Source organism: Cupressus sempervirens, chromosome 8 (assembly GCF_028749045.1).
Source record: "Cupressus sempervirens isolate cs-2001-9-10 chromosome 8, ASM2874904v1, whole genome shotgun sequence".
Lineage (NCBI taxonomy): Eukaryota > Viridiplantae > Streptophyta > Pinopsida > Cupressales > Cupressaceae > Cupressus > Cupressus sempervirens.
Genome location: NC_143125.1, coordinates 519,116,785 through 519,132,646, shown reverse-complemented (window position 1 = coordinate 519,132,646; position 15,862 = coordinate 519,116,785). Strand labels below are relative to the sequence as shown.

The 15,862-nt window shown below is 34.7% G+C and overlaps 1 protein-coding gene across 2 annotated transcripts in view; it reads left to right on the top strand.

Annotated features, from left to right (window-relative positions):
* EMF2 (VEFS-Box of polycomb protein) overlaps positions 1-15,862 on the top strand; it is an 85,817-nt gene that overhangs the window by 43,073 nt on the left and 26,882 nt on the right. The window contains exons 4-13 of one of the 2 annotated variants that reach the window (XM_089798268.1): positions 3,319-3,427; positions 3,618-3,777; positions 3,964-4,014; positions 4,313-4,452; positions 5,003-5,068; positions 5,214-5,335; positions 5,892-5,956; positions 8,336-8,388; positions 8,580-8,633; positions 8,797-8,856. In XM_089798268.1, coding sequence (XP_089654394.1) covers positions 3,319-3,427; positions 3,618-3,777; positions 3,964-4,014; positions 4,313-4,452; positions 5,003-5,068; positions 5,214-5,335; positions 5,892-5,956; positions 8,336-8,388; positions 8,580-8,633; positions 8,797-8,856 — 880 coding nt within the window. The remainder of the gene's footprint in view (positions 1-3,318; positions 3,428-3,617; positions 3,778-3,963; positions 4,015-4,312; positions 4,453-5,002; positions 5,069-5,213; positions 5,336-5,891; positions 5,957-8,335; positions 8,389-8,579; positions 8,634-8,796; positions 8,857-15,862) is intronic. The other variant, XM_089798269.1, reaches the window with a different exon arrangement.

The following is a 15,862-nucleotide window of genomic DNA, read 5'->3' as shown; positions in this document are numbered from 1 at the left end:
GAAGAACCATGTTGAAATAACTTCTTGTGGAATCTTATGCTCCTTCACTGACTCTTGTCACTACTATTCTTCTATCATTGGATAAAAAATGATTACAAAGACTATGAGCTCCGAATACACGGATAAGGAGGAATAGAAGAATTATTCTTCAAAAGAACTATTATGTGGAATAAAATATGTTTCCAAGTTAGAGTGAATGGCTCCCAGAAACTATTCACTGCTCTTCAAACAATAGCTGCCAACTGTCATGACTGAAATTGATTCCAAAAAATATAAAGGAGTCTATGTTCTTGCAACTCAAAATTTATCTATCATCTTTGGCGCTCGTTTATGACAGTAAATGTTGTCAGAATTTCAAGCATAGAACCAAGGACTTATTCTTTGAAAATGTTCTCCAACTCCCTATACAAATCCATTGCATGTTACTCAAATGATCATTAGCACTCCATTTAACACGAGTTCTCCAATAAAGAAAATATCTTATTTTTCTCATTATTGAACCTCGCAGACTGGTAAGGAACCTGCTCGGATACCATGTTGATTTTCTGAGGATTGCCGCAAATGTAGTTGTATTGCCATATTGATATATACTTTCCAAAGACAATGATCTTATATTTATAATAGAGAAAGGGTAAAGAGTCATGTCCATTCATTAACATAATGATAATTATCATTTATTAAATTCTCTAATATAATAACAATTTATAATTTCTCACATTATATATATATATATATATATCACATGAACTCATATCTCAAATATAACAAATATATAAATTATATCTCATTTATAATTAAATATATTTATAGGCTTACCGATTGAAGCTACCAAACATCAACAGAAGTGTAGTTAGAGATTCACCTTGCCCATTACTCGCTCCACGAGTAAGCGGATTCTTTCTTGAATGATAAGAATAAAGGATATTGTTAACACTCATAAAATCTCTCGACTTCTTGCTTACCTTGAGTTTATCCAAGGAATGGTGAGAAGGGGGAGCCTTCCCTTTAAGGTAGGAGAGACTCTCTCTCACACGCTGTGACTGGTCATCCTATTTTGCGATTGAATTTTTACCCAAAACTGTCGGTTGCAAAATATACACCCAACATGGGCCTTTTGGCCTATAGCAATTAAATTGTTATGTATATACTCTGTTTGATTTTGCAAGGTGTTTGATAATTGAGAGAATGTTAGGAAATGGTGTCTCAACTTTGCATTTTCATGCAGTAACTATTTATGGTAAGTTACTTTTGAGAACATACTGTTCCCAACAGCTGTGAATGGGATAGATAAGCATGACGATAAATTGTCATTGCAATATCATGTCCAGATTTGAGGATATTAAAGTTTCATCTGCCAAAGAAACTTTACAAAATCAATCTGGAAGGCCTTAAGGGACTTTACACATCCCAAAAGTGTCATAATAGACACAGCGGGTTGCAAGCTGATAGAGCATGTCACAAGGTTTCTGGTGCTTCTAACAATTTGTTAATCAGACACCCGGTTTAAATATTACGGGCTTTAGAAGTTGAGTCTTCTAAAATGGGAAATATAATAGCATATTGGATGCATAAACGAGTTGTAAAAGGAAGTTGCACATGTTGGTGTGTGTTTTGACGCATCACAAGGCACCTTTGATTAGAGATAAGGTGAGTGCCACTTTTTAGGTGGTTTTCAACCCATGGTTTTTTAATACTGTTTCACGGCCAGATTATTATAGCTCATATGTACTATGTGTTGACTGTAAGAGTCTGATAGCTATTGACTTGCTTTTGGGTATTCACCGGTGATACTCATGTGAGAAGCTTGGTCTGCATGTGTATTGCAATTCGTTATTTATTTCTGAGTCATATATTGGATGGCTTATGAGTTTGGGATTTTTCTCCTAAAAGGGTTTTCCCCACGAAGATAACTGTGTTGTGTTATGCATGATATTTATGTTTATTTCTATTAAATTTTTGTGACTGTTGTGAAGATCTCAGAGTTTTTTTGTACATCCCTTCTCTTAAGGGTAGTGTAGAAAGTTGTTTTGCTAGCTTATTTTCCTTACAACTTCATACATAAATAACTGATAAATTACAAAACTCAACTTCTTTGTCAGCAGGGATTTGTCACATTAGTATACAACATTTGTTTTTGAATTGTTGCTTAGCCTTGCTTCTTTATCAGAATAAGTGGGGTTTTTCTCTACATTGAGAAGGATGTGAGACAGTGGGCACCAGGAGGTACAATACGATTGACATGATGGTTAGATGTTTAAGATATTTGATTTTTGTTGGGATAGAGGTTGAACTATGGGTTCAACATACAGTTTTCAATCAGTTGTATTGAAGAATCTGTGGGAAGCAGCATGGAGAATTAGCATCATTGATAGGAAACACACAAGAATACATTCAGTGTCACCTACATATCAGGCAAACTAAAATGTAGGCAGTAATGGGGAATAAAATTAAAGAGCAACAAGGGTTAGAGTGAAATTCAGGTGCAGACAAAAGGAACACACATAGTAGTGAAATAAAATGGAAATAATCTATTGCTATGAGATGATGGAAATTTAAAGTGACATGTATCTCTTTCGAACTGACCCTGATATCCAAGTGCTGCAAATATGCTGCTGTCAATGTAAATTTGAAAAGAAAAAATTAAGTGGAATTCTTCTTTGAGATGATTTTTCTAACCGCTAGTAGAAATTGCTAAGATGATTTACTGAGGACCTTGCCAAACAAATACACTGTAAACATAGTTTTCTATCAAGTCAGATTGAGAGTAATGATATAGGTATAACAATCAAAATATTTTTATATTGTAATCCTCATATAACTTTTAAAGTTTAATACATTGATACTGATTTCCAGTAATGGTTTACATAAGAATTTTCAATGTTGAGGATGGACCACACGGCTGAGTATAATAGAACAGTCAACTAGAGGTTAATGGCTATATTTGTCTCCAACCTAAAATAGTAATTGGACCCTGACTATCAAATGTTACTAGGTTGGAACCTCTAAAGTTCTGGAAGGGAATACTAACATTGAATGGATAGGGTTACTGCTTATCCATATCCTTTGTCTGCACTGCACTTTATGAGAAATTTTAAAGTGTTACCTGATGGAGCATTGGGTAGGTAGTGAGTTTCTTAAGACTTCATTGAACATTAACAAAACATGAAAGCATTCCATAGAAATGAGAAACTGTTATATTGTTTGTAAACATATTTCATTCTTTTGATTTCAGTATTTTTATCACAATTAATGTGTAGTTGTTTCTTTAGTGATAAGGACAGAATTTTTAATATAATCTGTTTTGTTTTACTCTGGTAGAATCAAAATGACCATCACTTTCTCTGGATTCGTAAGGAACGAGGTTCAGGAGCAAAATGTCTTTCCTCTCTATGTGTTAGTGTCAAGTCCAATTTCTGATTCTCCGGGGGTAAGTATGCTCAGCATTTTGGAGTTTCAGTCCCCACATTGTAGTTATAAACTCGTGATGTTTTTTTAACCTAGTTGTGTATTGAGGTTTCTTGCTATGTTTTAGAAATATACTTTGCAGATGGTTATGTCAATGTTTTTGTCTTTCTATACCACGCTTTTTGTGCTGATGCAGCAGTTGTTGTGAATAGGATTCTGCTGTCTATCGCTTAGGTCGGACATGCTTACTCAAAGCATCAACTCAACTACGGTCTAATGAGCAATCTGCTGTTAGTTTTATATTACCTGAAATTGGGAAGCTTTCAGAGGATGTAGTTACTGATAATCTGACAATCTTATTTATTTATTGTGGTATTTTCTAATTCCCCTTCATGTTGAATATATTATTGTCTGGTTGTATATTTGTTCATGCTTTTCATGCCTTACGCTTCATTTGGAACAGATTGAATATGCAATTGTGGCCTGTTTATTGTTTAGAATTTAGATTATTCATTATTGTAAGCCTATTTTTAATCCTAAGCTATATTTTAATTGCAGTGGACAATAGGAGTTTACATGGAGAGAAGGACTCGCCGATACACTCATTAGGTGCAATTCAAACTTTTACACCCTTAATAAATTATATATTGGTGAATGCTAAAAGTTTTGTTCTGATGGGAACAGGGAAGCTTGATTTTCTTGTACAAAAAATTGGTGATGATAGACATTTTGTTTTTTATTTGCAATTCGTTTTGTTTGTTGAATTAGTTGGGACTGTCTCTGCTTGACACACATGAAGATTTAGAGTCATTGATTTTCTACAAATCTTATATTTGATAAGGCCAAATTTGGTACAACACTTCATTTTGAGTTTTCACTCTTCAAAGTTTTGCTTTCTCATTCTCAGTGAATTACAATGGGGAAGTTTTGTGGGGAAAATTGGCTATGGATTCACTCTGCAGTTCTTGGGAGAGTTCTGTAAAGTTGAAACTGGGGCACAAAGTCGATGTAATATCTTCGGTGGACTTACATTCTAGCATTCTTGAGGTATATATATTATATTTCTCATCTTGCTTGATTGGTCTTGTAGTATAGAGTAAATGCAATCGAATTTGAGTAAGTAAACACTACAGAGTATTTGACAATGTGCTTCCTTTTAATATGTATAATGATCTCACTGCAGTAGCAACAAGCAAATTTTCACATCCTTAATATCACCGATTAGAATGCCTAAGCAGAAACACATTCATAACTAATTTTCTTGCTTTTTTATTAAATGATCTCCGGGCATCCTAATTATAAATTAATGCAAGAAATGGAAAAGAGTCACATTTGTATCATCCATTTCTTTTCTTGCAGGGTACATATTGTTTTGAGTAGCATTTTTCTCTTTAAGGCTTTGTTTCCTATGCTTAATCAAGAGCTTATAGTTAAATTAGGCTTTGCAACATGGAATTGAAACTCGTGCAAGTAGATTCTGTGAAGGCATTTCTTGAGAGATTATAGAAGACATATTTGTAATTAAGGCAACTTAGTGAAGATTTTCATCTTGAGAATAGTAATTGACATGGTCAGATTTGGCATATTCTTATGGCAGCATGCTCGTAAAGAGAATGGGGTTGACCACCTTATATTCATAGCACCCAGAAATTCAGATGATTTGGTCAGTTGATTGAAGTTCATGTTGGGACTTCCTACTATATGCTGAATGAGTCGCTTGATGTTACCATTTACATTCCAATAACATTTCAGTTGCATTATTCCAAGTTTTTGCTTGTGTACTTATTCGAGTTATCTTCATTTTGAAGAACTCATTGATGCGGTTGCAAGTGGATATCTCAGCCCAGGAATTGGGACCAAGGGAGAGCTCCCCATATGACTCTTATTCCTACAGTGATGTTCCTACATCATTGTTGCCACGTATCGTACGGTAAAATTGCAATACTCCATACCTTCTTTATATTCAAAGCATGCTGGTGGGATTGTGAAAAATGCTTTTGACTGACTAAGCTAAGATTGATGAATGCATTGAGAGATGTAATGAGGACATTGTTTTACTTGATGAATTCAACTGTTGTCTCTAACCAGTTTTACAGTAGGGCCTAGAAAGGAATATATCTCCATGGTTTCGGAAATATGCTGTTTATTGAGTGGACATCTTTTCACCTTACTCACAGAGATGATTTCCTTATTTATTATTTCAATCTTCACCCCTGTTAAATTCATCATCTTCCATCTTCTTATGTATGCTTGTAAATTTTATTTTGTGTTGTGGGAATACGCTCTCATGTAGTTTCTTATCTTCTTCTTGCAAATCAACCATCCTTGTTTTTCATTACGAGGCTGTTTTTAGCATGCATTACTATATTTAGTGTATTGTGATATTCATTTTATTGCACTATTTATTTGCTTATTCTTTTGTCTATGATGTTTTTGCTTTTTTTCGAGTAAAACTAACTTTGGAGTTATATAATGCGTGTTTCCAGAATGAGGGCTGGAAATGTGGTCTTCAATTACAAATATTATAACAATATGCTGCGTAAGACAGAAGGTGGGCAACTATTTAATAAGATGTCTTGGAAATATTCTTTGTTGAGGTTTTTACATGGAGTTTATGGTACATCTTCTCTTGTTATTCATTTTTGCTTTAGTTATAGAGGAACTTTATATTGATAGAATTATAAATAGACATGCATAGTACACTAAAATTTTTTCTCATCTTCACCGGATTCATTTGATAGAACTACACGCAGCCAATAGTATGTAGATCTTTTAGAAAGCCATAAATTATTGCTAAGAAACCTGCATTTCTTAGTTGTAATAGCATGAATCATACAGCTGGGGTAGTAATCAAATACATATGAATATGGCTTGTGTGGAGTTTTATAATATGTGTAATAGCATGAATCATACAGCTGGGGTAGTAATCAAATACATATGAATATGGCTTGTGTGGAGTTTTATAATATGTTACCAATTACGAATTATTCATCATGCTCATGACTTTTTATGTGATAAATTTACCATGATGTTAAATATAGTAGCTAAGTGGTCAAATTTTGACCCTGAAACTTTGAGAAGTTTTAAAAAAGTGGACCTTTGACCAAGGTTTAAATTTTTATTTGCTTTAATGATTTAATCATTTCTCACAGCATCCAATAAGTTAGTTCGCTCGGTGGTGAGAAGGCTCAAATTCCTCAACATTTTTGGGTGCATTATCTTCCTGGATTAGTCTTGGATACATCAATATATGACATGTAGATTGTAGAAAATATTTAATGAAGGCGAATCTGCATTAGGGTATATAGGAAAAATATATGGTTTTGCCTCCTTGTAGAATCTTTTCCTGGGATAAATCTCAATACTTAAACTGAAAATGGTAAAGCCAGGTAACCTATACAAAGGTGACCTCATGATGCAGATCACGATCACAATAGTCTAAATTGGAACATAAATATTAATTCTAAAAGGTCTAGAGATCAGAAAGAATCAACAACTAAAAAATATCAATTTGACAAACTTGGAAATAAGAATTCTACTTTTAACTAAAATCCACAGATAACCAATACTCCATGAAATTCATGGAGACTGCTATTTGGGTTGGTACTCATCTCGTTAATGAAAGCTTTTGTGTGCTGTGGGTTTTGAAAACTTGAAAGGGTTTTCATTTTCATGCCTTATGGTTGTTATCTTTATGTTTTATGTGGTTTCATGATTTTAAAATTTTAAAACCAAGGCTAAATACAAATGCTGACTTTTATACATCAAAAGAAAACCAAGTCAAGCTGAAATAGACTCTTTACATTTTTTTTTCAAATATTTGGTAATGTCATCTAAGACTAAGGGTAAAAGCAAATAGATTTAGTATATTTATTAGTTCATAATGATGATATTTTTTAAGCATTAGTTCATAATGAGATTATCAATAGGTTATAACAAACAAATCCCACCTATGTGCATGAGCCTAGAAATACGCGGAAAAAATGACTACAATAATAAAATATATATAATTGATGCTCCTGAATCAACAGGTTTGATTGATAGATTGTTTTGGTGCATAGGTTGGTTAAAGTCTACACAACCACAATTTTTTCCATTCACGATATGGTTGTCTATGAACAGAGACTGTTTCGGTACAAATCTTGTAGAAAACTTTCATGGCAATGTTAACAGACATGATTCTACCCCTGAAGTTCAGAGAAAACTCATGGCTCACACCCCTTATTTGAGAGCCATTGTAACTTTTAGCTTTTCTGGGGTAATTTTTGTTGATTTTAGTGATTTGTAGAAGCAACTTATAGTTCGTATACTCAGTTATCAAGTATAATAAAGCTAGCTTTAGGAATCTAAAAGAGGGTCCTGGAAGATAGAGCACACCAATATGTAAAATTCAAATAAACTTCTTTCTTTCAGTCATCTGGTTGCATAATTTCGTAAGTCCATAGATAAAGTGCAAAGAGGGATGGAATGCAAGTCCTCATGCTATGATGAAAGGCTAAATTCAATTAACCTTGTAAAATGATTAAATGCAGGATTACTCTTTATAGTGGAAGGATTTTATCCGACGTGCTTTCTCTATTTCAGAATGAGTATCTTTAAATCTTTTCCAGGGTAGTTCTTTATTGGATTCATTAATTTGTAAAATAAGTGTACAGAAAATACACACATTTTGAAATTCGAATGTATATTAAACAAGCCTTGTTGCTTTCTGTATATGACACATTGTCCTGACTACTTTCGGAATCCTGGCATTGTAAGGCCATCTTTATTGTTTTGGCTTTTCAGTATTTATAGTTTACCGTGTGAATTCATTTCCTACTAATACATATTGTTTTTTTTTTTTTTGTCAATGAATTGATCTTTTCCTGGTGCAGTTTGTAGATTTGCATACCTGTATATGACTTATCAGTTTTTTCCACTTTTTTAACAGTCACAGAAGATTTCACATGCCCCTTTTGTTTGGTTCGTTGTTCCAGCTTTCAGGTTAATATCAACTCAACCTTTTTCTCTTTTAAGATTTCAACATCCTTTCATTAGAGTTAAAGAATATTTGTTCTATGTTTGTGCCCGAAAGTACATTTGGTTATATGTTACTTTTATAGATTCCATTACAAAAATAAACCATAAATTTGTGACTCAGAGATCATCTTTTTTTAAAAAAAATTTTCACTCAGGGATTGCGGCATCATTTGACTAATTGCCACGATTTATTCAATTTTGCTTTCTGGGTTAGTAAATCTGGATCTAAATGGCCAATTATTATTTTTTAATCAATTATTATTTTTTAACTAAATGAGTTGATTATATGTAATTTAGTAGTACTCCTTTGCAGTTTCCCATTACAAGAATATTATTTACTGATTTGGTTATATGAATTAATTTCTTTGATAGGTTAACGAAGAGTTTCAGACGGTGGATGTCTCTCTCAAGACTGAAATTTGGAGATATGAGGTGGTTGCTTTATTAGCACATTTTGTTCTCTTGATTTTTTATTTCTTTAGTGGCAAGCATTATTCCTTGATCCTTAGTACAGGAAAAATACAGATAATGCAAGAAAAAATTGACAAATCACATAAAAGTCCTGTTGTAGAACCTTGTTTATGCACTGTATTCTTAACATTCTTTTGAAAGTTTGATATGTGAGGTGAGATATCATGGCGTTTATAGTGGATGGATCATAAATAACTTCAAAGTTACAATCTAATGGGAAGGAAAGAAAGAAGTAATTTTAACACCCAGAAACAATCAAAACTATATCAATGGGTTTTGTTAACTACATCCAAATAGAAAAAAAGAGGACTAAGTTAGAAGGACTGTAGATATTGAAAAATAGAAAAGTGTGCTAAAGAAACAAAAACATAATGAAAGTGTGACTAGGAGAGAAGATAGTGAGTCCACGTAAGTAGAACACCAGTTCAAACAATCTGAAGGACTAGGAAACATTTGGTGTGGATATTCATAGATAGCAATATCTGCATTACATAGGTCATAAAGGCCACTGTTGAAACAACCAACGGGCACACTCCAGAATTTTTTTTTTCTCTTAGGTGGAAAACTAATTTTCCAGACTCACTGGTTTTTAACAGTTTTTCTTAGACAAATTTGAAAACTTGATCATGAGATGGGCTATTTTTAACATGAAACGAGTGTACTTTATTTGGGCCACAGGTTTTGCAAGTGGTTTTCTCTTCTCCCAGAGCATTTTGTGGGGGCATACTAGGAGTAATGATGGATATGATCTTGACAGCATATAGAATGCATGGTATTAGTCCTTAAAAGAGTATTTTAAGAATAGAGCATATCAAATGAGAGCATTTTTTAGAGGCATACTAGGAATATTGATTGATACGATCATGACAACATGGAGAATACATGGAATTGGTCCTTAAATGAGGATTTTATGATCCAGACCACATGAATTGAACAATTAGGTCTGGAAAAGTATGGGTCAAAAATATAAGAGGAAATAAAGGAGAAGAAAAGTAGTGGAAAAAAGTTTGTATGGTGCAAAAATGTAGCGTGTCAAATGATAGGCTATGAAAAAGTTTGGAACTGGAAATTAGGGCCCAGAAAAACATGTCTGAAAATTGGAGCCAGAAATATAGGGTGAGAAAATTTGGGTAAGTTCAGTGAAAAATTGAGAATAATTTATCCTATCCAAGTTTTACTTTTGCTGAAGCTTCCCAAGTCACCACTATTATGATAATAGATAGTTTCTATTATCTCTGTTTAGTATCTAATGGTTATCTATTGTAATCTTCTGTAAAATTAGAATGTTTCTAATATTTAGTTTTCTGTTGCTAGAATAGAATGTTTCTATTTTTTACGATTGTTTCTTAAGGAAACATCGTTCAGTCTCCTGTATAAATAAATTGATCTCTTGATCATTGTTAATAACAAGCAAATATTTACCAATTACTTCGTAATGTGGTATTAGAGCCAATACTCTAAATTTTTTAGAAAATAATTATAATTTCTTGGATGAAATTATCTGCCTTTTATTTTCGAAATTATTTACATGCATATTTGCTTCCAAATTTCTCTATAATTCCACTAGGGTTTCCATTCTGAGAGAACTGACTAATAAAAATTGCGAGCAAGGTTTCAGGGCAAATTTTTTCTGTGCATTTGAGTCTCTCCAAGATGCAATTATATTGCCCTATTTTTGCATTTCTTCAAGGGCCCGTTCCATCTATAAATGACATTTTTTCTTCTTTGCAAAATCGCGATTTTATGTGCAATTTCTTGAGCTTTTTTGGTGCTGTTTCCTTGTTTTTGGTGCTGTTTCTTTGGGTGATTTCTCCTCTACTAGCAACCAAAAATCGCTGCATTTACCAAAAAAGGGGACTTTTTTTGGCTTTTTTTCTTGCAGGCAGCTTTTGTGACCTCAGACCTGCACTTTTTGCCGTTTGTGGAGTTAAATCTCCAAATCTTCAGCCATCTTAAGTGCAGTCTTAGCCTTAAATTGAGCTCTGAAAAAAAAATCACCCATTTCTGTCCAAATCTGCCATTTTTCTTTGCATTTTTTCCTCCATGGCCACTGACCTGCTTTTTTGCTTGAAACCCTAGTTTTTTGACCCCACAATTTTTTTTTGAATGTGGATTCTTGGTGGGTTTTTTGAGAGGGCAACTAGGTTGTCGTCCAATTTTTTTGGGCACCACAATTTTCAAGCCAACGGATCCAGAAACTGACAACATATTCTTTTTGGATTTTTCGAGCTCTCTTTTGGGTACCCTTTCAATTTTTTTGGCTCTTTCATTTTTATGCCTCGAAGAATGTGCCTTCATAGATATTCACGTTTTTCATTGAAAAACGTGCAATGGCATCATTGACCAATATTTTGCTCGAGAACAATTCCAGATTCAATGGTTGGAATTATGGCACTTGGAAGCAGCGGATCATAGCAATTTTTGAATATTGAAATACTGATCAGATTGTTCTAGGTGTTACATAGCATCCGATTGCCCTAGGCATTGATCAAGATTCATAGGATCTCGAATAATTGAGAGGTGATAAAGGATCTCGAATAATTGAGAGGTGATAATGCTTCTCAAATTATCTGTGGCTGATGATGAGCTCTCTCAGATTCCATCCAACAAGATAGCTGTCGAGATATGGGCACATCTCAACTGTCTTCATGAGATTTCTGACAAAAGCATAGCTTTCTTCTTGAAGAACACTCTGTTTTCTAGTACCATGGATGAGCGAACCTTGCTCCAAGTTAACCTGAATAGGATTCAGGAAATCCGTGATCGTTTGCTTGTCATCGATTGCAAGATGGAGGAAGAGGACATTGTGGTTATCACTCTCTAGAATTTACCAAAGTCCTACAAGCATTTTATCGAGATTCTCAACATCACGTCTTCTGGTGTTGATTTGAAGTTCACCGATCTTTGCACACTTTTGCTTCAGCAAGATCGGTGGAAACAACAGTTCGGTAGTAATTGCAGTTCCGCCTCCACAGAGCAAGCCTTTGCTGCCAAATTTTTTTTATAAGGATAAAGGTCAGTTTTAGCAGTCTTCTCAACAGACATCCTTTGCTGTAATGTCCCCATTTGTTGCCAACATTAGAATTTTAGGGATTAACCTAACATTGGATCCTCGTAGGCTAATAAGGATGGTTAGAGGGTTTTCTGAGGATTGATTCGTCTCCAACAGTCAGGGATTTATGGATTTGGCCTTCGTTCGATATCTTTTGGACTCCATTTGCCATACATACTATGTATAGTAAGTTAGGAGTAATAGATATGGACCCTTTCTATTTTTAGAAAGTGTATTTGGTCACATGGGGAATTATGAGGAGAGATTCCTATTTCAGACGGCATGACAATCAAACAAGTATTTCAAGAGATATTAATTTCAAGTGACTTAAGTGATTTATTTAGATATTTTGATGTTATTATAAAGTTATAAAGTCACTTTATGACAAAATGACGTAAGTGACTAAAAGACGAAATAGTCTTTTATCCCACATTGCTAAGTTGTTTGTATCTCTCCTCTTTTCGAAGTTATAAAGGAAGGCATTTGCACTGGGATTGGAACAACGAAAATATGATATTTCTACAAAATCCTAAAGGTTGCTTAGATGTGACTAGATCTTTCCTAAGGACGAAACCCCTTAAGGAAAAAGGTGAGGCTGAATGAAAAACCAGCACTCATATAACACTTTCAGAACTAGGACTGGAATGATATATTGATATCAGGAGATTATAGCTCCAGGGCAGAAAGGTATTTGAAGTTCAAAGAGTCTGCTACCACACTCAGGACATTGACTGCACAGTTGGAGTTGGACGGCTAAGAGAGACATCAGTTATTCTACAGCAGAAGATTAGCTCCATACGTAAGTATATATTTCTCTTCCAGTCAGTTGTAACATCGGCTAGCATTAGATTATAGAACTGAATTCGTAGCAGACAGGAGAGATTGGACTGCAATCGGTTCTCTTCATTAAGTAATATCTGCACGTAATTATCCCACCCAGAAGTAGCAGGTTGGGGTCATAGCAGTAATAGCTTACGGAGTTGGGACACTTGCAGGGACGCCAGTATATCAATATTGGCAGTGAGTCAGATGCATTTACGGGGTACTGAGAGACACCATCTCCATTACGCAGGGTCACATACAGAAATACATAAGCCGCAGTGAACATTGGAGTAAGAACGGAAGTTGATAGGTACAGTTGGGGTTGGTATATTCCAAGTGATAAACAGCAACTAAAGTCAGGTATTTGGACGTGGGCACTAGAAGGATATTTAGAACATATTCAGACTCTTATATTAGTACTCACACTGCTAACTGGTCTGTATGTTAACTGCCCATCCGCAACCGAGTCATTGTATGTGCCTTTATATCTGAACTCAGAAATTTGTCATTCATATATTGTATATCTGCTGTTGGGTTATTAGTCTGGTTATAAATTTTTATTACAACATTGTGTTTTCGAAATACCAATTTGAAACTTGTGATGGCATGATTTAATGAGTTTAAAATAGCTATTTCATATCATTATGTGAGAAACCAGTACAGTGGCATGACAATAGTGATTTTGCTTTAAGAGTTTTGATTACTGGACAACTGTTTGACTAAATCCCTGTTAGTTCAAGTGTAATATTTCTCATCAAATCCAGCAAAGGACATTTCATCTGCTTCGGATTCAGAAGACTCCTAGAAGAAAAACATTCAATGCAACTATTGCCATAAGTTTGGGCACATGAAGGTTGAATGCCGGATTCAACTTAGCTGCCCTATCTAAGCAATTTGGTTTGCAGCCAACAGCGAACAGAGCGATCACCTTGAGCAAACATAATCTGCCTTTTACACTTTTTGACAGCTTCGTGCTTTGGATAGATTAACCACTAAGGGAGGGTATTACGACAATAGATAGTTTCTATTATCTTTGTTTAGTATCTAATGGTTATCTATTGTAATCTTCTGTAAATATTAGAATCTTTCTAATATTTAGTTTTCTGTTTCTAGAATAGAATCTTTCTATTCTTTATGATTGTTTCTTAAGGAAACATTGTTCAGTCTACCTATAGAATGTATAACAAGGAAAGGGATATTATAAAGACTCCCTCTCAACCAAGAACAACTCTCTCTAAATTTGAACATCTCCCTCTAAAGGTCATTGTTGTTGCATCCTCCCTCCGAGGTTGAATCTCTCCCCCTGAATGCAAAGCAATCTTGTCTCATTGCTTCATCTTGTAACAACGAGAGATCATAAGATCAACCCATCACAGAGATTAATGCTAAAACATAAACTATTCTTAGTGATGTAACAAACAGAATACTAATGAAAAACTTATCTCTGATTGTCATATCAGATTTGAAGTCTTCTAAATAAAAATGAACATTTATAATTACACCCACAACACCAAATGCTGCAGAGTTGAATCTAGTCCAATTAGACACAATGTTTCCAGTGTCGTTTCTAGAGTCAGCGAGCACACCCTTTCTGGATATTATGCGGTTTTGCATATTGGTTCTGTCCTATGCCACCGTTACGTAGTCACTGATTAAAATGTCATTACCACTGGAGCTTTTCAGAAGCAATGTTGTCGTTCAATGCCTCGATTCACACAAGATCTTCATCAACACAGACAGTCTGCCAGGTATTCGAACCACTTGTGCTGACTGTATTTCAGTAAAATAAAAATGAAACAATGACTGCACATAATCAAAGCCGATATACCACTGCTGACGGAAAAGAAGATTGTGATTTGAGCAGAATTAAACCAGTTCTTTTGGCACACAATACCTCCTTTCCAAGATTATTGACGCCACTATCTTTGATATCCGAAACACTCAATACATGAATGCTGGACACATACCTTTAATCACTTACAGCCATTAACCTTCCAGATGTAAGGCTTCCGACCTGACAAGCAAAAATTCTCCAAAGCATGATACTTTCTGTGAAGCAAGCTAGAATCATTATTTACAAAGAAATAAAGAGTGGTTGTTACGCACATCCATTGCATGAGAGTTCACAAGACAATGAAAAAAGAACTGATGACAACGGAGAAAATAATGTGAACCAAAAGATTGATTATGTCGAAGGATGCCAGTCCAATGCATATACAATGAATTGCCAGAGGAGCTTCGAGTCGGATATGAAGAGCACTTTCCAAAATCAATTAAATGGAGAGATATTAAGCTGGTCTAAGAGATATCAAACATCAAACTTTTCAATCTTTAGCTTAGGAGTTATTGCTATCACAAGTCTCCGAAATTCTCGACAGCACCTATCTTTGACGGTATTTGCCCTTCTTGACCAACAACATATTGACTGATGATGTGATGCAGCTGCTTTGAATGATTGAGACAGTTCCTGCGATCTTCATCACCTTTGAAAACAAGCATATCAATAACCTTCAGATTGGTCACACCAACGTTGTTGTGGGACTGGGATGAGAGAGCTGAGCGTAATTCGGAAATGGTGATGATCTAAAATGTGTCGTATATTTCCATTATTTGAGGAAGGGCACAACACACCTGTTAATAAAGATCTAAGGCCTGCTTCTTGGCCTCTTCTAGTGTATGTGAGCTTCTCACCGTTACCACCGATCTCCTTGGGGCTGCCATTGCCCTTAGCTAGTTGCAATCCTCTCTACTCGTCCTTTCTGTTTGCTGCTTCCGATGCCTATTTCATTTGTTTCCCCAGACATATTCATATAAAAAATTTGACTGATACTGGACTTGCTACAGTATCCTCCTTACGATAAATGTTCTGGAAAAACTGCGATTTGGCAAATTTCAATTTGCCAAGGGAAGAAACCATACAAGATTTTAACATGCACTGATGAAAACAGTTTCAGAACATGAACCGATGAAGTTATCCCAGAAGAAAACAAGACGAGCATAACAGAAATTGTAACAATAGAGAAATGAATAAGTTCTCTCACAGCTACCATAACGATCACATTTTTCCTTAAACAATTTCCTTATTGATATTAT